Source organism: Priceomyces carsonii (genome assembly GCF_900007245.1).
Source record: "Priceomyces carsonii strain CBS4050 genome assembly, scaffold: Debaryomyces_carsonii_scaffold_5, whole genome shotgun sequence".
Classification (NCBI taxonomy): domain Eukaryota; kingdom Fungi; phylum Ascomycota; class Pichiomycetes; order Serinales; family Debaryomycetaceae; genus Priceomyces; species Priceomyces carsonii.
Genome location: NW_026946678.1, coordinates 222,545 through 246,208, shown reverse-complemented (window position 1 = coordinate 246,208; position 23,664 = coordinate 222,545). Strand labels below are relative to the sequence as shown.

Sequence of the window (23,664 nt, the reverse complement as noted above, 5' to 3'; positions counted from 1 at the left end):
CTATTACACATTAGATGCCTATATAAAATGTAGAAAAACCAGAAGGTTCAATAGCTAAAGAAAGTATTCACGTAGTGATTCTGTACAAGTATACTTAGCTCGTAAACAAAAAGAAAAGAGGCTCTGTGGCCGAGTGGTTAAGGCGGCAGACTCAAGTTCTGTTATCGTAAAGATGCACGTGTTCGAACCACGTCGGAGTCACTATTTTTATTTTTTTCTATTGAGCTTTTCGTTGGCACAAGCTCTTAGATCCTCTGCAAAGGTCTTAATGATGAGCTACCTACAGGTAGTAGAAAGTTTTTGATAATATTAAAGGTTTACTGAAGTAATAATTTTTTCTGAAGCGTTTTGAGCTGTAAAATGGTAATCTAAAAATCTAGCTATAGCACTTAGAACTCCTTAACCACCAAAAGCGCCTGTAAATTGGGAGTTACCTCCTGCTTGCTGATATTCGACCATAAACTCCTCTAGGATACCGAATGCAGATGTAATTCCGATAGTAACTGCAACTCCCCTTCCAGTCCCACCAAGCAATTCACTGGCAAATGCAAGCGAGCTTAACACAGAAGCACCACTGACTGCTGCAACTGGAATGACTCTAGATAACTCCTTAGTTATAGAAGCATCTCTCTTACCTAAAATGGAAATGCCTTGATCTTTAAACTGTTTTGAAATATCTCTTGGAGCTGCACCCGAAATCTTGCTCCAAACGGTAGCGAACCAAGTTGCGGAAGCAATAACGACTATGAAACACACTATTGATTTGATTGGTGACAATAATGCGTCGAGTAATGATGCTGAATAAGCATTCAAGTAGTATAATAATCCAGAGCTTAAAACCAAGTTGTTAGAGGATACGTCGAGTTGCCAAGTACCAATGAAAGGTAATTCAAAGACTTGGGAAATAATGAAACCAAAAACTTGGATGTTTGCCAAAACGGTGAAACTGAAGAGCACTGGTAATGCCCCATTGTATAAAAGTCTTATTGGGTACACGTTATTCATGCCTCTAACTTTGTTGGATCTAATTGGTAATTCAATTCTAAAGTTTTGTAAATATATCACTAATCCTCCAGTAATTATCACAAGGTATATCTGATAGAAATTTGGCAAATATAATCTATTGAAAACATTCAAAATAGATGAAGGCAAGTTCTTATAACCCCTAATCAAGTAGATCAAAGTTCCATATATTTCGGACTTGTTTGAATTAGCTAATGGTACTGCTTCAAAACTTATCAAGTCCCTTACCAAGCTGGTAGCTACTTGGAGTGTTAAAAATCCAAATATACCTCCTCCGAAGGCGTATTCTTTGTCAAAGACTTCAACCATCAAAGTCAAGATAAAGGACCAGCCGACAATCTGAGCTAATAATATGGCATACGATCCGTATGGAAGAGCCCCATCCAGCAAAGGGTCGTAGCCACGAATAACCTTGTCATAATATCCGCTGAAAATTAGGCCAAGGCCATAAGTAAGAGCAAGGAATAAACTAGTAAGCTTTTGAGCTGATTGAAACAACTCTCTATCCGATGCTAAACTGAGATTGACTCTGATAAGCTTTAATCCAGCAGCTAACTGCCATAAAAGGGCAGACGTGATTATTGGCAAAAGACCTAATTCTAAAAGGGTACCCTTTTCCATCGAGAAAATGGGTCTTAAATTGAAGAAGGGATCCTCAATCGCATACGTTGCCTTAGGGATGAGACCATAAAGAGGCAATTGTCCAAACAAATAGATTATAGCACTGCCAACTGTGAACACAATTCTTTCGTCGAACAGAATTTTTTCATCAGTGATTTCAACCTCTGGTAAAAGAGGAACAAAAAACTTAATTAAATCAAGAAGGCGAACTTAGCAAATAGTTAGTAACACCAAATATATATAGGTTTGTTAATGTATACTTACAACCACTCATTCTTATGCTTCCAGTATCCAGTGACTGTGAGTTGCCTATGAGTTCGCTGAAATTTACCAAAGAACTGAGGGTAGTGTGCAGATGGCCGTTGAGGAAACCAGCAAAAAGAAAAGAAAAAACAAATCCTACACCTCAAAAGTACGAGGCTCTTTCGATATTTTCTCCTTTCAATAAGGATGCTAACAAACTAGTAAATGTGTTCTGTTTCGATAGAATCTGTATGTGTAGCGTTTTGCCTTGTGCCGGTTTGGATAGAAATCTTATTTAGAATACTGCAAAACATGATGTTACTATTTTAAGACATCAGTTGACTGATATAAATAAAAGTGACAACAGAGACTCTGATATGGATTGCTATAGATAGGCATATTAGATTTTACTTAGTTGTTGTACTATATATTTGCTGGCCAAGTATGCCTAATTTTGTCGGATACGGAGATAAGAAGATCAACGATTGACTGAACGACAAGCTGTAATCCGGTTTTTAAATTCACAGATGGTTATTTGGCTTGTCCAACAACTTTTATCTTAGTGGAATTGGGCGTAAGGTCTTTCATCACGAATCTTGTATTACCTAAAACATTTCTTCAGGACAGTAGATATAATTATAATTATATATAGAGATATACATGGTAATGTTTCGAAGTCTAATGAAGGCGGTGTACTTCATTTGATATAATTACCTGAATATCTTCTTGTACCATCTAGTACAAAAATATCAGTTGACCGAGACAATGAAATTGTTCATGTAAACTAAAACCAAACCTAATTATACCTATGTAAATGAACCAATATTTCGTTAACCCTCTGACCATGAGCCCATAGCTACAACGAGCAACAGCAAAAACGTAAGTCTCATTAAAAATTATATATCGTTCCATGATGAACTTGCGCCTTCTCCCCCACATAAGACCAATGAGCTAGTTGTGTCACTAAACTCCAAACCATTAAAATTATTAAGATAATCATTTGCTTTTTGACTCAAGGTTGCACTTCTTGTAAAACTTCTGTAATGCTGCAGATCTTTATTTCCAAGAAGAAGTTTTATAAGCATTTGATTTATTAAATTCTTATCATTAACTGTAAGTTTGTTCCGCAAATGGTATTTTCTGAAGTCCTGTAATTCTTTCTTGGAAAAGTTCTTGAACAATTCATCACCGTAAAATTCCCTCTTCATGACCGACGTTTGAGTGATATTCTCATCCACATTCCAGCTAGCTATATTATCATCTACCAATTCTGACATGTCTTTTTCCGCATTCCAATTGCTAATACGGTCAAACTTACTGATTGTCGCAGTACTCTCTAGTATCCTATTACGATCAATGCTGTTAATTGGGAGGTAGGAAGAATGCAGCTCGTGGTCATGTATTTCATTACCATCGCCTTCATCGCTATAATTTTGTTCTGTCTTGGTACTATTAGTTAATGATAAAATATCAGATTCAGCATTTACAGGATTAAATAGCACATACAGAGACTGATCATCGGAAAATATACTTCCAGTCTCTTGGGCATCAGACGCTGCTGCACTGTAATTTATGGTACTATACTTGTATGAGGATGGATTAATAGACATTATCTGTTATACTCGATTGTCGAATCTTGTTAATTGTTTCCTTTAATATTCAGTTCCTGAGTGTTACTTTCTATTTCCTTATTCTCTGATTAATATGTTGCTTTGAAACGTAAAGTACGCCTGTATTGATGTTGCTATTTATCCGTTTAAATTAATGTCCTTGTTTTATCTCGGAATAGCTAATCTACTTTCTTTTTTCGGTCGTGCAATCGGTGATTGCCTTTGTGGTCCACAGTTTCAAGCCATAAAGTACTGAAACAGAAATGACAGATCGTACATAGGAAACACGGCAATTCATGAATCAGCATACTCACAGTCGTTCCGTCGCTCTCTCTTTTTTTATGTTTTTTTAACTCCTTTATTTCATGAAAAGTGTTTGATACTATATTTACGTAAAGGCGATAAGAGATCTACGATTGGGTCCATCGTTCATAGCATCAGCCCAATTGAAGAACGGCAAGTCCATTGATTTGGACTTACAAGAGTTTTATTACCTATGCGAGCCATGGTTGAATTTTTATTGCACTAACGGTTTATGAAATATATCGTACGAATAAAGATGGTTCAAATCCGCAACTTTATGTAGCAGCTCTATTATTTAGTATCGGACCTAGCATATCTGTATATTGGCCAACATCTAAGAATCGTATTAGGACTTTTGAAATTAGATCTCTATCATTCTAAAAGTGCTTTTGGCAGGCACTGCATCGTCGCTAAATATTATTGTTCCGTTATTACGATATCCGTTACATTAGCTACTTCAGGTTATTGAGGATGTATATAAATTGTTGAAATTAAATACAACTACAAACACAAGGAACTCTGCTTAGACGTTGAATTTAGTAGACATCTCGATTGCAGCAGCAGCCCAGTCTTCTCCATGGTTGTGCATTTTTCCTGAAATTAACCCAGCTCTGGCTTCCGCTTGTTCCTCAGTCAAACATGTGAGTACTCCAAAAATCACAGGCTTGCCAATTTCAAAATTCAACTTCATAAGTTGAGAAGTTGTAGCATCACAAATGTACTCAAAATGCATCGTTGAACCTTTAATCAAGACTCCAATAGGAATTACAGCATCTAATGGCTCTCCTAACTTTTCCTGCTTCTCAAAGAACTTCTTGGTTCCAAACGGAAGTTCGAATGATCCTGGGACTGTTTCTACTATAATATTCTCTTCTTTGACTTTAAGCTCCTTCAATCTCTTAATTGCTCCATCTACCAATGAATCGATGATTTTTTTATTCCACCTAGCATGAAGAATGCCGATTCGCAAATTGGAACCTACAATGGTCGTTAGCAAATGATTTTGACATTTCAGTTAGTTTATTTTACATACCGTCGTAATCTTGGTCTAATTGACCTAATCCCTTAACTGCCATCTTGCCTTTCTATTTTTTCTATAAGATAATATAGTAAAAGAATCTAACTTAGATGTTAAATGTTAGCTTTATACCTTCTTCGCCGCAGGTATCGTGAAAACCATATTGTACTATGAATGAAACAAGGGCACTACCAAAAATTGAAAATTTTATATTTCTTTTAAGAAAGGAACAATGGTATATATCCAATAGTAAGTATTCTTCATGATTCTTAATGGTACTATGATGATACATAACCATCCGATTATTATGAGCGACAACATAATTAATTTTTAAAATGTCTTTCACCCCTATCTGAGTACCCGAAGACGGCTTTTCAGTGAATTTAAGACTAACTTAATACAAGTGCTTCACTTTACCCTTTAAGTATGGAAGAGTAGCGAGACAATATTATTGTGTTAGAAATACCATGATCTTACAAGCTTAGTATCTCTAAAAAGGTCAAATTAGCTTTGAAAAAATCTGACAAGGCTTGATTTACTTAAATAGAACAGAGAATAAAAATAAATGATGGAATGAACAAGAAAACTCATATTATCTATGCCTTTGAGGTGATGTATGATCTGTAGGTAATCATAAAGAATTTTTACTGTTATTGTAAAAGACTTTGTATCATTGAATTGATGAACCAAAAACAAAAAAAAATTGCCTTCAGCCAGATTCGAACTGACGATCTCCTCATTACTAGTGAGGTGCCTTACCAACTTGGCCATAAAGGCATATAAAACACGACCTCGGTGAGGATCGAACTCACGATCTTGAGATTAACAGTCTCACGCCTTAGCCAGCTTGGCCACGAAGTCGATGTTCACGAGATAAGTTTTTATGCAACAATAAATGTACTTAATTATTAGTGCTGTAACCCATTTTTGAAATTGTTTATTTTACTGAACTTACCTGCTTCCTTACCTCAAATTACGCTATTTTGTAAAATAATATGAAATAAAATCACTTGGAACTTTAAAAAGGTAATCTTGGAAATCCTGCTTCCCTTTAGGAATTGCTAGTAACACACTTCTCATGGGGCATAATAGAAGTTATATGCCGTCTCTCAATAGAAGATGGTGCATTATTTTTTTCAGCATCTCATCGGATGCTTCAAATGGATGCAACAACATTAAGCTCCTCATAAATGAGATTTCTAGCAACTTCACTGGATACAGGGGCTGTCAAAGAAGTGATTTGCTGTAGTGGAACAGATACATCTAAGAAGGATGCTACTCAACCACAATTAATTAAAGATGTTTGTCTTGAACCTTTGTCCTCGTCAGCTACGAGAGTTATTCATTTACAGTTATTTAATTCTAAATATGTCCTAGCGACACGATTAGGAGGAAGCCTCTGTGTTTATGAGAACAGCTATTCTAATAATGAAGGAGATAATTTTAATCTTCTTCATACCTATATGTTGGAGACATCGAAAGATGATATTCCTATTGCTTTAATTAAGTTGGAGAATGTTGATATAGTATTGGTGGCATACAAATCCGGAAATGTTTATATAGTCAATTTCAATGATGGAAAATTTGACCTCGATCCCATCTCTTTTAAAGTTCCTGGAGACAAGCAAATGTCGGATTTCGTAAATGACCCAAACGAGGTAGGAGTCTTTGCCTATGGCGGAGAAGAGAACAATATAAAGTTGATTCGAATAAACCAAGGCCCAATTTCTAAAGAGTTATTCAAAAGCAAAAATCAATCTTTGATCCCATCTGTAATCTTCTCCTCTAAGAATGTTAAAAATAACTACTTAGACATGAGAGTCCCCATTTCAATTAGCAAAATCAAATTTTTAGATCATCCTGAGGGTATATTTAAATTCTTGGCTGTGACTAAGCAAGGAGATTTGCAAATATATGATACTTCTCATGGAAAAAGACCGGTCGAATCATTTAAGCTTTGCAGTAACCCGATAACCAATATAGCCATTGGTTCGAAACTGCACGATGAACTTACATTAACTGATACACGCGGTCTTCTTGCTAAATATTCTTTATCTATGATAGACAAAAGAGCATTCAAAGAAAATTCTGCTACTGCTGGGGACATATTCCGCCCATCCTTGAAGCTTTTGGGAAAATTTTCATCTGGTGGTAACACGGGTACGATCAATGGAATTAAGATTTCAGACACTGGAATCCTTGCATCTGGCGGCTTGGACAGGTATCTTAGGGTATTCAATACCGAGACTAGAGAAATTCTTGCGAAGGTATATTTAGGGGTAGAAATATCAGATGTTTTAATCTTGAGTTCTACTGACGCAGGTGAATCCGTCATTTCTGATGAGCCTGATATGGGACAATCAGGCTCTCAATCATTACCAAAAAGCAATGTGGAAGATGGAAGCAGTGACGGTAGTGATGATGATGAATATATATGGAAACGGTTGGAAGAAAATGGCGAGGAAAGTCGAGACAAAAAAAGAAGAAAAGTTAAATAATCATTATTATTTAATATACATAGACTATATTAGTTAACAAAATTAACGTGCATTACTTCTCTGCGTAGTGAATTCATCTTTCACTATCCTGTTTCCAGTTCTGTTGCTTGTGTTTATTACGCTCATACACTTCCATTCATTTAAGAAGTTTGACTTCCAAAGTCTAATCTTCCCATCGTCACCAGCAGAGCTTAGTATTGTTCCAGTGACGTTCCAATTAACACGCCACACTTCCAGCTTATGGTCATTCAATTTTGCAACCGTCTCAAGTTTAAGATCTCCATTTGCTAATTCTATTCCTTTAAATATTCTAACGTATCCATCTTTGCAGCCTGTAGCAATTAAGTGATGACTTCTTCCCATTGAAGGTGCCCAGCTAACTGACCTTATCAACCCATTGTGGTCAGGTAAGTTGCAGATTTTTGTGTATTTGTTATCTGTCCCCACACTTTCTTGGTCTGGGTCCGAACCATTCTGTGCATCAAAGCTATTGAATTGTGCGGCATCTGTAGTTCCGTAAATAAATCCTTGATCTAGTGCAATCACTATAAACTTCTCAGTTTTGCTAAATTTTGATGGACACCACTCAATCTCAAAGCTACTTTGCAAGCTTTTAGCCGGTAACTGCAGGCTCAATATGGGTAACTCCGTAGTCAAAGCCCAAGTAGTTAAGTCAGCGGGCTCTATAGACTCATAAATCCTAAATATTCCATCCGATCCAACACACCCTAGCTTCAAACCCAAGTGGTTAGGCGCAAATTCCACATCATAAACTGGGGCGTAAGACTCAATTGCTAAGGTAGCCAACCTTATCCATCTCCTGCCAGAACCATGTAACTCATCTGGCTGCTCTTGCCATATTTTCACAGTTCGATCGAATGAGCAAGAAGCCAACAACTTGGAATTGGAAAACTCAGGATGAGCCCAGGTTACTCTTGTTATCAGTGAATCGTGGGCTTTCCACAGATCGTTTAATACCCAAGTTGAAGTTGATGAGTCGAGGTCAAAGACCTTTATATGTTGATCAGAGGAAGCAGTAGCGATATGCTTACCATAGAAATCATACTTAATATCATGAATCAATTCTTCATGGCCCGTTAAAAAAGGCTTCATTCTTTCACTGCTTTGATGCAATTCTTACAAAGCTTTATACAACCAGAAATTAAGTGAAAGCTATAAGGAAATATACAACATGCAGTCGCGGAAAAATAATACATGTACAATTGATATTGTCTATTTCAATACAACTAATTCTGATAGGGTTATAGCGATAAAGGGAGATAGGGTATACTATGCCTCTAAAGCCATATGTAAGGGGATGTATTTTGGTAATATCGCTATCTTTGGTAACTCGAAATAACCCATTGAAAACGCTGGTTGCATTCGGTGGACTTGGATATGTCATAACTTCGAGCTTGATACCCAAATTGACTCATAGTTTCATGAAGATTGGACTAAAAGGTAGAGATATGTCTAAGCCTCCGCCGGTAAAAGAGATTGCAGAGTCCATGGGAGTTGTTTCAGCAGTAACTTATTTATTCTTAATGTTCTGGTTGATACCGTTCGTTTTTTTCAAGTATTTAATATCATTTACTTCATTATCAAGCGACTCATCGATCTCAGATAACTACAATGATCAGTATCTGTCTTTGTCAGATAACAAGTTGTTTCCTCACAATAAGTTGGCTGCTTATTTAAGCGCCATGTTATGCTTACAAAGTACAACACTTTTAGGCTTATTTGACGATTTGTTCGATATCAGATGGCGCCACAAGTTTTTTCTACCTTGTGTTGCATCTTTGCCTTTGTTGATAGTGTATTACGTCGATTTTAGTGTAACGTCGATAGTAGTGCCTAATTTCATTGGTTCGATTCCAGGTGGAAATTTCTTCCTTGAAATATTAGATACTTGGATTAGATTTGGGAACCATGCAGTATCATATGTCACTGGTTTAAAATTCAGCACCTTGTCATCGGATTTCGTCATATCCGATACTAGTCCTAAGATGATGGATTTGGGTATCTTTTACTATGTCTACATGTCAGCGATTTCAATTTTTTCTCCAAACTCAATAAACATTTTGGCGGGAATTAATGGCCTTGAAGTTGGCCAATCCATAGTTCTCGCAATCATATTCCTTATAAATGATGCGTGCTATCTCTTTTCAAAAGACGTCGCTCCAGCTGCTCGTGATTCTCATTTGTTTTCAGCTATCTTCATAATTCCTTTCATTGGTGTTTCTTTAGGTTTACTTCAGTACAATTGGTATCCTGCCCGCGTGTTTGTTGGAGATACATATTGCTATTTTAGCGGAATGGTATTCGCAATTGTTGGAATTTTAGGGCATTTTTCGAAGACCTTATTGATTTTCTTATTGCCACAGATTATCAATTTTATTTATTCAGCCCCGCAGATATTTGGAGTAGTTCCTTGTCCAAGACATCGTTTACCGAAGTTCAATTCGCAGGATGGTTTGATGTATCCAAGCTTTGGGGAATTGACGAAAAAATCAATGATTTCACTGACTTTATTGAATACATTAAACAAATTCTATTTGATAAAATTAGAAAGAGATAAAAATCTGAATAAAATTAAGTTTTCAAATATGACAATCATTAATCTATTTCTTGTCTGGTTTGGCCCTATGAGAGAAGACTCGTTGTGTGTACTTATTCTCATTCTACAACTCTTTATTGGGCTCAGCATGATCCTTGTTAGACATACTCTAGGGCCCTGGCTTTTTGGGTACGATAATTTAAGCTTCGGAGTGAAATGAGTATAAAGATTAATGTAAATACTTCACCAGTCCTGCTTGTATAGAAAATCACGTGCCATATTTTTTAAACTAGTAAAATCACTAAATCGTAGTGTGATATAAATACAATATTAGCCAACAATCTACTGAAGATATAATGCCAGGGCCCCCTCCTCCACCTCCACCTCCTCCCATGACATTGGGAGGGTCTTCAGGAGACTTACCTCCTGGCCCACCACCTGTCATGCCTCCTGGTAGAGATGCGTTATTGGGAGACATTAGAAAAGGAACCAAATTGAAGAAAGCTGTCACAGTGGATAAATCTAAACCAGCTATTGATTCAAAAGCTTCTGCTCCAGCCGCATCCGTTCCCGGTGCTTCTATGTCAGCGCCTTCAATCCCAGCAGCTCCTCCTAGTGGAGCCCCACAGTTAGGTGACATATTTGCTGCAGGTATACCAAAGTTGAAGCACATCAACAAAAGTAATCATAACTCAGATGCTAGACCACCTTCAATTCCAATTCAAAGTAGCAATATGCCACGGGTTCCAGTCAGACCGCTGAATTCAAAGCACAACAATGCTCCTTCAATTCCTAGTGGACCACCTCCTGTCGTTCCGACTTCAAGGCCCAGAAAACCTGGGCATTCCACGAACAATTCCATAAGTTCAATCGAGGGAATTGAAAGGAAGAATTCGCTGCGACCACCAGTGCCATTGGGTGTGCCAGCTCCTCCTCCTGCTCCTCCTGCCCCACCACCTCCCCCTTCGATTCCGCCGCTGCTACCATCCCAACCTCCGACATTACCATCCTCCATACCGCCTTTGCCAACTGGAAATGCGCCCCCTCTACCAACTTTCCCTGCTCCACCATTGCCTTCGAGTACTGCACCACCACCACCTCCTCCAGCGCCACCTTCACCTCCGCCAGTTATCTCGGCGCCAGCGATACCTTCGGCTCCACCACCACCACCAGCTCTTCCGATACCTTCGTTATTAAGTGGCAGTCATCGGGGCACAAATAAAGCCGATAATACAGGGATTAAAGCACGAAATCCTTCTAAATCGCAAGCAGCGACTCCAATACCTGGGGCTTTGCCATTCTTAGCAGATATAAATGCCAAGAGAGATGACACCTACGTCATAGATTCTGTCGATAAAGCATCATCAAAATCTATTGCACCAAAATCAGATATTTCCAATGTGGATACTATCAAAGCACCTTCTCTTCCCTCGATTCCTCCACCATTACCAAAAACAAATGTATCCAACACCCCACAAAGTAAAGAGCCTCCTTCTTCTGGAAGAAAATTGCCTCCATCTTTAGCGTCAGGTTTACCTTTTCTAGAAGAAATTAACGCCAAGCAACATGAAACTACGACCAAAAACATGCACTCGTTAAAAAGTGATAAACTATCAGACAATAGCAAGAAGGATGGTGACTTTCTGCTTCCATCTGCTCCTGCTCCCCGAGTACCTATTCCAATACCTGGCAGTGTTCCTACTCCGATGGTTCCTTCATTGAAGGACAACAGAAATGAAGTGAAAGCTCCTCCCGTGCCATCATTCGAACCTCCTTCCAAGTCAATGTTATTTGATACGACGCCTGAAGCACCACAAAAAGATACACCACCTCCACCAGCACCTCCGATGCCTCCTTCAGCGCCACCTTCAATACCACCTGCCGCTCCTTCCACAGCTCCTCCACCAAGTCCATTTTCAGAGCCCCCTTCAAATATTTCGTCTTCTTTCTCTTCTCATAGCTTTAAAACTAAGAAGACGGCGCCACCTCCGCCACCTGCTCATTCTGAAGTCGGTAACAAGAGCCTGATTCTTCATCTGCAACAACAAGCTGGTCAATCGTTGCGAAATATTTCCGCTCTGACATATACTATCAACCCCTCTAGCCAAAAGAATGGTGAATCGAATAATACTTCTAAAGTAGTAATTGAAGATAAGGAGAAGCGATTTAAGTTTACAAATGCAAGTTCTCTACCAAACCCTAGAAGATTTGGTGAGCATGGTGAACAAACGAAGTTATATCCCAGCGGAAGAGGCTCATCAGTTCCATTAAACCTAACTTTGTTTACATAGTTAAAAGGTCTATACGTATAATACAAATTAGTTATAGATGACTGGCTCGTCTGGCGACCATAGATGCAATACTTTATCATAAAAAGAGCAAGTAGCCACAAGTGATCCATTGGAAGCCCAGTCGCCTCCATAGCATATGCTATTATGTTCGCCTTTAAAATATTTGTCCACTTCAATGCTGTTACCTTTTGAGTCTAAAATCCTAGCCCCATCGTACATACAACAGCTTAAAACCCTATTGTCACTGACCAAAGGGCTGGGAATCAACCTCCATACGCCACCTCCCAAATTTTTTTCTTCTATGACTTTCGGAACATATCCTGGAATTAATGAAGAAGTCTCAGGATCCGGTAATCTGAGATCCAAAATACGTAAATTATCATCATAAGATCCTGTCCAAAGTTGATTGGGGTTATGCGTATTCCAACCAGAACCTGGTGATAGAATTGAAACCACTCCTGCTTGATGATGTTGATGACTAGTTGACCATATTTCCTGTCTTGTTCTTAGGTCATGAGCAATCAATTTCCCATCATCTCCTCCAGAATATACAACATTGCTTAATTGACCCAACTCACCAAATGATGCCGTCCAACATTCTAACTCATGGGCCTTCTCCATTCTTGAAATCGAAAAGTCTGAAAGGTCAATCGAAAACACATTTCCAAAAGTTGTAGTAGCAACAAGTCTATCGCTTTCAACAGGAGAGAAAAAGACTGATGTAACCAAGCAGTCCAGCTCTCCAATTTTTATATTCGTTAACTTATCCAATGTTTTTTGCTCTATATCAAACTTCCATAATACAACGTTACCCGTAGAATGAGACAGAGCTAATAATGAAGGATCAAAATTGTGAAATTTTATGTCTAAAACGGCGCTTTCTGTGTCTATTTTGCTCAAAAGTTTCAAGTTGTAGTTCGACGATACATCGTTTGAATACTTATATATATCGATTGACCCATGTCTAGTGCCTTCTTCTTCAAGCTTATAAGTACCTACCACAATGACTGAATTATCTTGAGGTGAAATCCTTAAACAACATGGCGGTAGCTCTGTTATGCATGTACCCAATATTTCATTTCTGGGTTTTGAAGACATTAAACAAAATTTGAGCTAAGGTAAGAAACTTACATCAGCGCACATTTTATAGAATTTTCAAAATAAAGCGAATATTTTAATTTATTATTCAAAGGCTCTTTTTATTGAAAAATAAAAGGATAAAATCACATTCGATGGGCTTGTTTGCTAAGTGGAATGCTTTGCCAGTAAAAGCTAGATATTATATCGGTGGTTCCACCTTCATATTCGCTCTTGTGGGTGATTATGTTACTACCCAAATTAATGATGAAGTGGTGGCTAGAAAGAAGACTTTAGAGGGACTAAAAGAAGTCAGAAGTGAAAATGAAACAAGAAACTAAATTTTTCTTATATTTATGCATTGAACTAAAAGTTCATAACTTTAAATCTAAAAGGATTCATATGAATCCACGTTTATATCTAGGCGTATAAAGATCTAAAACTCGTATCACGTTTCTATTTAAGTAACCCCTCTTTCAGATAGGTTCTTTTTATGGATGAAATATACTCTAAGAATTTTGCAGGATTTGAATCAATACCACGGGAATAAACAAAACCAGACGCTAAATGTGTCGCAAATAATGCTCTTAAGTAGGATTCAGGAACTCTCTCTAATATGTTGTCAATTCCAATAAAACTTAATAAAACTGACGGCAAAGAATCAATTAAAACTGCATTTCGGAACAGAATATCATCGCTCCATAACTCATTTGAGTTGGCCAACTCATCTGCTAACTTATTGATAGTTACAGATAGTTTGTCTGATAATTCGGTAATTGGTAACTTCAATTCTTCTCTCAACCTCCACAATACTTCAAACTCTAACTGCGCATTTTTGACAATTACCCTCTGCACTTCCTTGACATATTCCTCGTAAAATTTCGGCTTACTACCAGTCTGTGCATCTACGCACATGTTAGACATAAATCCTTTGTCATCAAAAGATAAAGCAGCCAAAACTTCTAAGGAAGAAGATGTAACTCCTCCCTTATTAGTGGAAGCATCTTTAAACATGATAGTTCCTGCTTTTTCCAATATCAATTTTGCAGATTGTGTAATGAATAAGTTGGCACCTTCGACAAAGTAGGGTATGATAGACTTACCTGTTTTTTCATCGATTAACTCATGAACGTTATTCGTATCTATAGCTCCCGGTCTACCTCCACAAGGAACAAATAAATCGACGCCATGCGATCCAAATATCTCTTTCAATTTCAAATGAAACAAGTTCCTGAATACAACTCCACTCGTAATAAGTTTTCCATTAGGTAATTTGACATCTATATCATCGACAAGGACTACGAAACCATCCTTAGATAATTTTGTCCTATCGTAACTTGAAATCATCGATCTACTTTTAGCTAAACGTAACAAATCAGGCTTATTCAATCCATTTGGATCGGCAAGAACTCCTGATCCGTCAACAATTGCAACGTATTTTTCATCCCGTGACAACAATATCTCATTGGAACCTAAATCACCATCGGGCCCACCAGTTTGAACTTTTCGAATCTTAGCATTGTCGATATTTAATTTTTCATAAATCTTGTTCACATAAGCCCTAACTGACAAAGTAGTCATCCCATATTCATCATGGGGTATACCACCAATTTCTGGACTCTTTCCAGTTAAGAATGACCTCCACCAAGGTGCCCCTCTAGATCTTGCATGTATAGTGGCCCAATCAACGTATCCTGCGGTTCCTTCATCGGGGCCCATAAACAAGATTTCGTTGTGTCCGTAAAGATCAACATAAGCTTCTTTGACACCAGAAATATGTTGCTTCAATAAAAGATCCATTAAGGAATCGATATACTTTTGAAAACATGCTTTGGGGCTTTCCTGTGCAAGACCCGGGTCCAACAAAATTACTCCCTTGGAGCCACCTTCTGGAATATCCTTATTCTTTCTCTGTTGAGTGCTAGCCAAATTATAGTTCTCATCGAACAAATTTCTAGCATTAACATTATAAGCATCCACTGACCTTGATCTAACTATTCTAATTCCACCTCTAGCAATATCCCTAAATCTAATGTGAAAACCTCTAAAGTCACTTCCTACTACAAAAAACATTCCAAATGGTCTTTCTGGGTATTCTGAAGAAGGCAAGAAGGATGGATCCAACCTAAACAGGAGAGCGACCTTAGTCGAGACATAAAAGTTTGTCTTCAAGATCGATTTGTTAAAGACGTAGAGCGCCCTCAAAACAATCGCATGAGATTCATTTTGTGAACATTCCCTATTCAATAATTCTTCGAAATCACTTTCAGATCCAACAGGAGTTATCTGCGACAATCTTTGATAGGACAAAGTTTTTTCTATGGAAGATCGAATGTAATGGATATCTGCAAATTGACGGTATAATTTTCTAACAATTTCACTTTTGCTATTAAATACCTGCTGAATGTAAGTTTGAGTATAAGTTTCTGCCCTTAACCTCTTCTTTAAACTACTTAATACTTCTGCATGTTGAGTGGACTTCGAAGGGTCTAATAAAGAAGATAACTTAGTGTATTCTGGTCCTAATCTGTTGAGAAAATGAGTGACGAAAATAACACCACACTGGGCATAAATACTTTCTTGTAAGGAAAGTTCTCCCTTTATGAATCGATCGTGAAAAAAGCTGTGTGGAATACAATATAATAAAGACGCCTCCTTGATGACTTGATAAATCGATAAATCGATTGGAGTCTTCTTTTGAAGTGGAGTCACGTACATTGAAATTATTGTAACGCCATTGGAAAATTGCTCGACATACTTCCTGGTAGATTGTAGCTTGTAGTAATTTGCCAAGTCACTTAAAGCAGAGTTATATCTGGCAGAGGTTTTCTGTCTGAACCCTATGACAACCCTATATTCTTCAATATCTTCAATGTTGAAATGCCTGATTACTGGGCCTGTCGTATTGATAACATTCTTGATGATCTCAGTATACAACAGCTTAGTGTTGTTCGAGGCTATTTTCAAAAAGGTCAAGTCACCGATTTTTTCAATATCAGTTTCATTGGATGACACGGCAATATCTTTATATTTGTTTTTATAAACGAAGTGACATCTGACAATTTGATCCTTTACATTGGGGTTCTTTTGATAAATACCTGACAATAAAGGATCTTTACTGTAATTCAATGGAGCACAGAAACTTTCACACCTATAACTATTAGACGCAGAAGAAGAGGGATCGATATGTTTATCGTCAATTCTTTCCTCAAATCTGTTTCTATTATAAGATTCTGTTCCGGGAATCGAAGTATCAAAAAACACTGAATGATCTTCAGTTTCTCGTTTGTACTGAATTAAAGGTGAATCGCCAATTTCACCCCAGTATGCTTGAATCTTACAAGCGTACAAAGAGTGAATGTGGCCCGCAATTCCACTCGCTGACTCCTTTGCAAAAAATACATCATCAATTCCTAGTGATTCATAGAACCACTTGGCTTCTGCCTCTATCAACGATTCTGGAATGAATCCAGTGCTATCCAAAATATCTAAAACTTCGTCAAATTGTTCCTTTTTACCGGAGAATGGCTCATCGACGTACCCATGCTTAACGCTGACGTTTGATGATGCGCTAGATGGTACTCTCTGCAATGATAAGCGTTGCAATTCTGCTTCTGGTAAACTCATTGCTCTAGTTATCTGCCTTTTGTTTGAGCTCGAAAGAAAGAATCAAATTGTTCTAACAATGTGTCTTTCAGTATTTATTGTATCGGCCAAGCCGTTTCTGTTTAGTAAACCAATATATTAGTCTATAATAACTAACTTATCTCCGTACTTATATATGTCTGGCAACCTTTCTTTCCTATATTCCTTTTGCTGTAAAGATACGGCAGACCTACATGTAAGCAGGAGAGGGGTGGCTCTAGCGCCGCTTCTATTTAATTCTTGTATTTCTTTTAACACGTAAACTACAAAAAGAGCGACCACTGTGTTGGCGGCTGCAATAGACCTTTTCCGTAAAAAGATACACAAGCACCTTTCACAGTTCAATTCGCTAAACGAACTGGCACCTGGCAAAGTTTATGGTGGGGCATCAATATATGGGGTTATTCAAGTATGTTAATAGAGACATCTCTCCTAACCGTTCTCTTCCCATTTGGTATCCCTTAAGCAAACTCTAACGGTGCTCGCTTCAACGAGCCTAAAGGAAAAAGTTCTTTCGGACATCAATTTCCGAACTCCTTTTTTTGGCCACATTAGCTATTTCACATAGTTGAGACAACTAAATGCCGCAAAAAGTTCAAGATATGGGGGGCTCTTGATTAAGTCTAGGCTGGCAAGCATTTATAGACGCTTTAATTGGGATTTTGGGCTCGAAGTCCTTCTTGGCAAGATGTTCGCAAAACCAACAGGCTCCACAACTACAAGCGAGACTACGTCAAAGTGGAGAAGCGACCCCAAGTCATTAAAATGTTGATCTATTTCTAAATTTACCATCCATGATCGAATAACATGGAAACTGACTCACCGTTGTGGATTCGTCTTATAGCTTCTGCAAATATTCTTGACACATCTAGAACTTCGAATTTGGAGTCAAGTGATCGCATAGTCTCAAGCTGCGGAACAGAATTAGTCGTAATAACTTTATCGATTGCAGACTTATTAATCCTATTGATAGCGTCCCCACTAAATATACCGTGCGTGACTAATGCGTAAACATATCTTGCACCCTGATCTTTCAACAATTTTGCAGCTCTTGTAATAGTGTACGAAGTATCGACCAAGTCATCCACTAATACGCATACCCTATCCTTCACCTCCCCAACTAACATTGTTGTAGCTACCATTGCTGAAGGGTTTCTAGGTTGTGTTGTAATAGTATTAGAGGCAGCCGATGAGGGAGGAACAGAAGCAGCTTTTGCCCTTCTTTCTTTGTGAATAAGTGCAAAAGAGCATCCCAATGCATCAGCAACGCTCGTAGCTCTTTTAGCACCACCACTATCAGGTGAAACAATCACACATTCTTGATAATTCGGAATGTAGTCGACAATGTAATGCTTCAACAATGGCCTTGAATATAAATTGTCGACAGGAATATCAAAGAAACCTTGGAACTGGGGATCATGCAAATCCATGGTGATGCATCTATCTGCTCCAGCAGTAGTTAATAAATTTGCTATTAAGGTTCCGTTGGGAGAAATCCATTGCTTGTAGCCACTGTCAGTCTTACCGTAGACATCGACCGAAGCTATATTTGGAGATGCAGAATTTGTCATAATGGATGTTGCCTTAAAAGCTGAAGTAGCATCATTAGGATTTGTAGATGGTTGTTGTCTCATGTTATTAGCTGCCGCCTTTTCTAATAAATTATTACTGTTAATATTCAATGGTGGTGGGGTAGGCATATTAGGGATATCGTAATCGTTTTGCGACATGTAACGTGGAGTACCAGGTAAACTTTCATACGTGTATTGGTCCTTTGTTGTCATAATAGATGGCGCCCCTGTCAATGAGGCCGCATGAGGGACGTCAGGCTGCCTTGAATATGGAAAAACAGGTAATACAGCTGTCACTCTCTTTGCACTTGCAGTCTTGCATGCTGCAATCATAATCAATAATTCTATGAAGTTATCATTAACGTCACCACAGCCTGATTGAACAATGAAAACGTCCTTCTCCCTCATGGAGTCTTCAATTTCAATGCTAGTCTCACCATTTGAAAACTTCTTTGAATCTACTACTCCTTGTCTCAAAGTCAAGTTCCGACATATCGAATGGGTAAGTTCTGGATGCGATGATCCTCCCAAAACTACAAGATTTCTCATTCGGTTTTCTTTTTGTTGCTTGCTTGCAGAAAAGTAAATCATCCAACGATTAAAACAAAGCAAATGAAGAGCTGAAGACTACATGTGATGTAGTACTGCATATTGTATATAATTTAATGCTATACTTATTCCTATATGGCTAGTATCGAATATCATAAGACCCTGAATAGGTTGCATACTTAACCCATTTAACTGTTCTATAGTTAGTTTTCTCTTGAACTCTTAAAAATTTGACCGTCAATCCTGAACAGGAAAACATATCGAGAACAAACTCCAACTTGATTGGTGGTCGAGACCACATGAGAAACGAGTTGCTTGAGTCTACATTATCCTTTGTGCCAGAGAAATCCACTTCTGCTGTAAGCACATGTTCCAGATCTCCGAAGAACTTGTTAAATTTCCAAATTAGCACATTCTCCTCTGGATGAAATTTTGACTTTCCTCCCGAGTTTGTGGAGTAAGATTTAAGAGCCCCTTTTGGGGTAGGAATTTTAAGTTGTACATTCGTCGCTGCAATCTTAGATGGAAACGATGACACAATTCTAATTTTGTAACTTATTTTCAGCTTGCCCAGTTCTTGAACTTGAGAATAAACTTTGAATGGTAAATGAACATTCAGAATGCAGTGATATGACATCAATTGAAATTCCCCGTCAGGAGGAACAAACTGGATTATCCTTTTTGAGTCAAATTTGTTTAATTCAACACATTGGTGAAACTTACTATCTTCTAAAGTGACATTACCAGAATTCGAAAGAGATGGTTCTGCATCGAGAGATCCTAGTAATATGCTGTCGTCTCCTAAACCAAGCTGACATTCAGGCATTCCAGATAAATGAGTCTTCATTTGTATCGCTCCATCAACGTATGCTCTCAATAATTCTCCCTGTTTATTCATTAGTACATTAATTTTTTCTTCCACATTTAGGAAAATTTCATTTCGCCTATATTTTATTCCAGAATCCCTCCATGTTATTTCCAGGCTATTCTGTATTAACTTCTTGGTATTATTATATACCTGGCTAACCGAAGTTGAAGTCCTTAGTACGTTGCTGGGTAACTTAAATATATTGTCACTTGATGGAAGAGCGGTAACTAAATTCTTCAAATAGCTCAATTCCAAATTAGTTGGATAACCAAAATCTATAACCTCATCCAATAATTCAAAAATAGATGCAAAATTGTTAATGATTGTCTCATCTGTTAGCGGCCTCTTATTGTCATTTCCACGAATCAACAACAATCTAAGTAGAGCCTCGAGGTTATACAAAAATTCAAGGATTGTGGAACAGTCTTGATTAGATCTAGTTACCGCGCATATCCAAAGTAGGCCTGAGCGGATATAGATAAATGATGTGGACCCTAATGTAAGTACCGGAGAACGAGGATCGTTTGCGCTATTGCCGTATGAACTCTTCGAAGTGCTAGTGATAACTTGAATCCGAAAAACATCAGCGATATTCCTTTTTAAGCCACTTTTGTAAAGCTTTGACATAAGAACATCACCTTTCGAATCGAATATAAATAACGCAGTAATCATTTCGGTGATCAAAATTGGTATGCTACGGTCTTCGAACGAGATCAATTTGGTTTTGATATTCGATATTCGATATTCAATGTTAGATAAGTAGAGCCAGTCGTGTATATTACTAATTGGGTGAGATATAAGTGTGCATTAAATAATAGTAGCTATTTACATAACCTAGTTGAATCTTGAATCATTCATCTTCAGAGCCTTTTTATTGTTGCTTTTCTTGTTTTTACCGTTTCTATTATGTGCATGCCTGGGATGATGATCTTTTGATGAATTTTGATTTGATGTACTAGTTTTGTCGTTTTGCTCTTCATCGGCAATATCCTTCTTCTCTTCATTTGTATTGATAGGATTTCGATCTTTCGAGGGGTTTCTATTTGGATTTCCAGTGTACAAAAATTCTTCTTCAAGTGCCCTAAACCTTCTTGGGGACTTCATCAACATTTTAAACCAACCTTCTATTTGTTCATCCGACCAATTCGTAATTTCTTTCAATTCTTTCCGTTCTTTTGACTTTCTCTTGGTTTTATCAAATTGAGAAGCACCCTTGGTTTTAAATATGTCAAAGAGAGCCCATTCAGAGGCAGTAAACGTGTGTCTTAAACCGGATATACCTTGTTTTGCCGATTTAACTTGAGATGAAGCTCTTTGATTAGTCGCATTTATATCGTCGTCATCCTCAATCATTTCATCAACGCCAGTTGTATTTTCTTGATCGTCATATGTATCGTCTGGCTCGTCGTCATCGCTATCATATATCAACCTTAATGCCGCCGACAAAGTCAGTTTTTTGAAATCCTCAGTCACTTCATCTAAAGAGGTTTTCTTTTTGCCTACTAAAATAGTCTCTCGTCCAGCATTCCGAGCAAATCTTTCCGTTTCTAAAGGTGTCAAGTCAAGGCTTTTTGTGGGAGATTTTTCATTGAATTGCGATTCAACTTGACCTTCATCAGGAATTGAAGAAATCAAATCGAAATCACTCAACAACATATTTGTCACATGCTCCACATCATCGTCATTCTCTCTCAACACAGACTGCGCTTGTCCTCTTGTCAATTGAGGGAACAACTCGCAAAGCGTGGCTATATGGGTTTCATCAATTGCTGAGGGAGCCTTATCTGAGAAAGATATACTTTTCAAAAACGGTAAACGTTCTTCAAGACCAGGTAATAGTTTCTTATATGACGAAGACAATATTATTGAGCTAAATAAGGGACATTTCTTTAAAGATTCTGCGTTATCTATGTCCAATGAAGTCGCTAACTTAGCAACCTTTGAAGTTGACAATGAAATTATTGAAGTAATCATGATTTTTTCTATGCATTTTGCTTTCAAGCCTCTGCTTCCGTCATAAAGTGTTTCTAAAGCCTCAATGTAACGATTGGAAACGAAAGACTCAGCAAACAGCGAAGCATTCAGCTTTTTATTCACAATTTTAGCATCAGACAGATTTATCCCATTTCTATCTATACTTATCTTGGTAGCTTTTTGAGGACTTATATGTTGGCCCAATAATATATAAAGTGTATTCAAGTCCTGAATCGAGATCTTCTGATTCTCTAATAAATCGATTAGGTGTCTTTGAACAGAGTCGATAGAGCTTATCTTACCTGACTTTTTGTTATCGTTAAACTTAGATTTAAACGACCCATCGATCAAGCCACGAACAATTGTGGAGTTCTTTTCGACATATATTTTAATAAAGTCCCATAGAGATTTTGCTGTCAAGTTTGCCCTTATGACGCTAAAAGACTTGATGAATTGGAAAACATAAGCTCTTAAAACAACTGAATTGGAGGTGATCTGGGGATTCACCGATCCCAAGGAAATCGTTCTGCTAGGTTCCTCGGATACTTCCTCTAAATATACTTTTAAGAACTGCTGTAGCTGCTGCTGTGATTTGACTTCCAAGCTTTTTAAACAATGTTCTGAATCAACCAAAAATTCGAAGAGCTTAATATATCCTTCTAAGAGATGCACCCATATTACAGGATCCTTATTTATAAGAGAGGATCTTAAAGGGAATTTAGGATATTGAGGTATCGGTATATTTAGCAGAGATACTTCATTAGTTGTCATTGTCCCCCTGGTATTTCTTCTAGTTCAATAATAAAATGTGGTGATGATGTACATAGGAAATTTCATTACTGCAGTGGTTGCTGCACGATCGATTTTATTGCAAAACCCCATTTTTAGCTGGTTTTGGGTAAAGAACATGAAAACGAGCTTCATAGAGAAGATTTAACTTATTGATAGCAAGAATATATGCGTTTACCGCTCCTTTGGCTTCTTGATTTTTTTCATAGCTCTAATTTAATAAACTTGAACAAATTTATGTAAAAACTTCAAATAGATGTTGAAAATTGATTCAAAACTCTTTTGAATATCTGACTTTCTTCATCAAGAGTTCAGGAGCATCATTTATAGTCACTGATGGCCAATTAGAGGATGGTGATGTAGTAGTAAGTCTGCTGGAGTAGAGACTGGGTAAACTTCTCCCGGATTCAGTTTCACTTCCTCCTTCGAAGTTCATGTCTCTGTCAGTTGAATGGCCAAAATTCACGTAATCTGAATTGTTGATAAATGTTGAATCTGTAGATGAGCTTTCAGACTCAGAAATGTATAATGATGGTAATCCGAAGAGGACCACGTCTCCTTCATTTTTGGGTTTCCTCACACACTCCATATCTTCATCTATAACTCTAATCTCTGTTGTCAGTTTAGCCAGATGTTTAGGATTCGAAGTTTCTAGTTGTGAAATATTTCTTGGTGAGATTGACAGGATCAAGTTTTCTTCTTTTTGGTCCCATATCGTTTGAATTGCGTCTTGAACTATTTGGAAAGCACTAGTGAGGTATCCTGACCATCCACCACCTTTATTTCTGTTACATTTATCTTTGAAATTTGTTAGTCTTTCCTTAAGGGCACTTTTGTGGTTGTTTTCTTCGTACATCTGAAGGTTGCTTTGGTTATTGTAGTCGTATCTAGTTTACTGTTTATTAAATATAACTAATGGAGCGCATATAGCTGCGAAATATCACTCAGAAATCCTCTTTGTGGCCTACAATAATCTTTTCACAAAACCTACAGTTTGTCCCAATATGCAATTACAATGCTTGTTAGA

General features: G+C 37.6%; 16 protein-coding genes across 16 annotated transcripts; 5 read left to right on the top strand and 11 right to left on the bottom strand.

Annotated features, from left to right (window-relative positions):
• Window positions 1–399: 399 nt before the first annotated feature.
• SSH1 (Ssh1p) lies at window positions 400–1,644 on the bottom strand (the record flags this gene model as incomplete). Its single annotated transcript, XM_062954430.1, has 1 exon — window positions 400–1,644. One exon carries the CDS (start codon window positions 1,642–1,644, stop codon window positions 400–402), a length of 1,245 nt encoding a protein of 414 aa, XP_062811134.1.
• Window positions 1,645–1,922: 278 nt separating this feature from the next.
• Window positions 1,923–2,186, top strand: PRCAT00004436001 (uncharacterized protein; the record flags this gene model as incomplete). Its single annotated transcript, XM_062954429.1, has 1 exon — window positions 1,923–2,186. The coding sequence occupies one exon, from the start codon at window positions 1,923–1,925 to the stop codon at window positions 2,184–2,186; it is 264 nt and encodes an 87-aa protein (XP_062811133.1).
• A 597-nt stretch (window positions 2,187–2,783) lies between these two features.
• PRCAT00004435001 (uncharacterized protein) lies at window positions 2,784–3,497 on the bottom strand (the record flags this gene model as incomplete). Its single annotated transcript, XM_062954428.1, has 1 exon — window positions 2,784–3,497. One exon carries the CDS (start codon window positions 3,495–3,497, stop codon window positions 2,784–2,786), a length of 714 nt encoding a protein of 237 aa, XP_062811132.1.
• Window positions 3,498–4,323: 826 nt separating this feature from the next.
• RIB4 (lumazine synthase) lies at window positions 4,324–4,876 on the bottom strand (the record flags this gene model as incomplete). Its single annotated transcript, XM_062954427.1, has 2 exons — window positions 4,324–4,778; window positions 4,834–4,876. The coding sequence occupies 2 exons, from the start codon at window positions 4,874–4,876 to the stop codon at window positions 4,324–4,326; spliced, it is 498 nt and encodes a 165-aa protein (XP_062811131.1).
• Window positions 4,877–5,322: 446 nt separating this feature from the next.
• On the bottom strand, window positions 5,323–5,589 carry PRCAT00004433001 (uncharacterized protein; the record flags this gene model as incomplete). The annotated part of the gene is made up of 1 exon (XM_062954426.1): window positions 5,323–5,589. One exon carries the CDS (start codon window positions 5,587–5,589, stop codon window positions 5,323–5,325), a length of 267 nt encoding a protein of 88 aa, XP_062811130.1.
• Window positions 5,590–6,008: 419 nt separating this feature from the next.
• On the top strand, window positions 6,009–7,316 carry NSA1 (ribosome biosynthesis protein; the record flags this gene model as incomplete). Its single annotated transcript, XM_062954425.1, has 1 exon — window positions 6,009–7,316. One exon carries the CDS (start codon window positions 6,009–6,011, stop codon window positions 7,314–7,316), a length of 1,308 nt encoding a protein of 435 aa, XP_062811129.1.
• A 42-nt stretch (window positions 7,317–7,358) lies between these two features.
• Window positions 7,359–8,429, bottom strand: SEH1 (Seh1p; the record flags this gene model as incomplete). Its single annotated transcript, XM_062954424.1, has 1 exon — window positions 7,359–8,429. One exon carries the CDS (start codon window positions 8,427–8,429, stop codon window positions 7,359–7,361), a length of 1,071 nt encoding a protein of 356 aa, XP_062811128.1.
• Window positions 8,430–8,608: 179 nt separating this feature from the next.
• Window positions 8,609–10,093, top strand: ALG7 (UDP-N-acetylglucosamine--dolichyl-phosphate N-acetylglucosaminephosphotransferase; the record flags this gene model as incomplete). Its single annotated transcript, XM_062954423.1, has 1 exon — window positions 8,609–10,093. The coding sequence occupies one exon, from the start codon at window positions 8,609–8,611 to the stop codon at window positions 10,091–10,093; it is 1,485 nt and encodes a 494-aa protein (XP_062811127.1).
• Window positions 10,094–10,229: 136 nt separating this feature from the next.
• VRP1 (Vrp1p) lies at window positions 10,230–12,164 on the top strand (the record flags this gene model as incomplete). The annotated part of the gene is made up of 1 exon (XM_062954422.1): window positions 10,230–12,164. The coding sequence occupies one exon, from the start codon at window positions 10,230–10,232 to the stop codon at window positions 12,162–12,164; it is 1,935 nt and encodes a 644-aa protein (XP_062811126.1).
• Window positions 12,165–12,191: 27 nt separating this feature from the next.
• Window positions 12,192–13,262, bottom strand: PRCAT00004428001 (diphthamide synthase; the record flags this gene model as incomplete). Its single annotated transcript, XM_062954420.1, has 1 exon — window positions 12,192–13,262. The coding sequence occupies one exon, from the start codon at window positions 13,260–13,262 to the stop codon at window positions 12,192–12,194; it is 1,071 nt and encodes a 356-aa protein (XP_062811125.1).
• Window positions 13,263–13,396: 134 nt separating this feature from the next.
• On the top strand, window positions 13,397–13,582 carry PRCAT00004427001 (uncharacterized protein; the record flags this gene model as incomplete). Its single annotated transcript, XM_062954419.1, has 1 exon — window positions 13,397–13,582. One exon carries the CDS (start codon window positions 13,397–13,399, stop codon window positions 13,580–13,582), a length of 186 nt encoding a protein of 61 aa, XP_062811124.1.
• A 115-nt stretch (window positions 13,583–13,697) lies between these two features.
• GDH2 (glutamate dehydrogenase (NAD(+))) lies at window positions 13,698–16,868 on the bottom strand (the record flags this gene model as incomplete). Its single annotated transcript, XM_062954418.1, has 1 exon — window positions 13,698–16,868. One exon carries the CDS (start codon window positions 16,866–16,868, stop codon window positions 13,698–13,700), a length of 3,171 nt encoding a protein of 1,056 aa, XP_062811123.1.
• Window positions 16,869–17,671: 803 nt separating this feature from the next.
• On the bottom strand, window positions 17,672–19,006 carry PRS5 (ribose phosphate diphosphokinase subunit; the record flags this gene model as incomplete). The annotated part of the gene is made up of 1 exon (XM_062954417.1): window positions 17,672–19,006. The coding sequence occupies one exon, from the start codon at window positions 19,004–19,006 to the stop codon at window positions 17,672–17,674; it is 1,335 nt and encodes a 444-aa protein (XP_062811122.1).
• A 139-nt stretch (window positions 19,007–19,145) lies between these two features.
• Window positions 19,146–20,546, bottom strand: APM4 (Apm4p; the record flags this gene model as incomplete). Its single annotated transcript, XM_062954416.1, has 1 exon — window positions 19,146–20,546. One exon carries the CDS (start codon window positions 20,544–20,546, stop codon window positions 19,146–19,148), a length of 1,401 nt encoding a protein of 466 aa, XP_062811121.1.
• Window positions 20,547–20,708: 162 nt separating this feature from the next.
• Window positions 20,709–22,619, bottom strand: PRCAT00004423001 (uncharacterized protein; the record flags this gene model as incomplete). The annotated part of the gene is made up of 1 exon (XM_062954415.1): window positions 20,709–22,619. The coding sequence occupies one exon, from the start codon at window positions 22,617–22,619 to the stop codon at window positions 20,709–20,711; it is 1,911 nt and encodes a 636-aa protein (XP_062811120.1).
• Window positions 22,620–22,908: 289 nt separating this feature from the next.
• On the bottom strand, window positions 22,909–23,493 carry PRCAT00004422001 (uncharacterized protein; the record flags this gene model as incomplete). The annotated part of the gene is made up of 1 exon (XM_062954414.1): window positions 22,909–23,493. One exon carries the CDS (start codon window positions 23,491–23,493, stop codon window positions 22,909–22,911), a length of 585 nt encoding a protein of 194 aa, XP_062811119.1.
• Window positions 23,494–23,664: the final 171 nt, after the last annotated feature.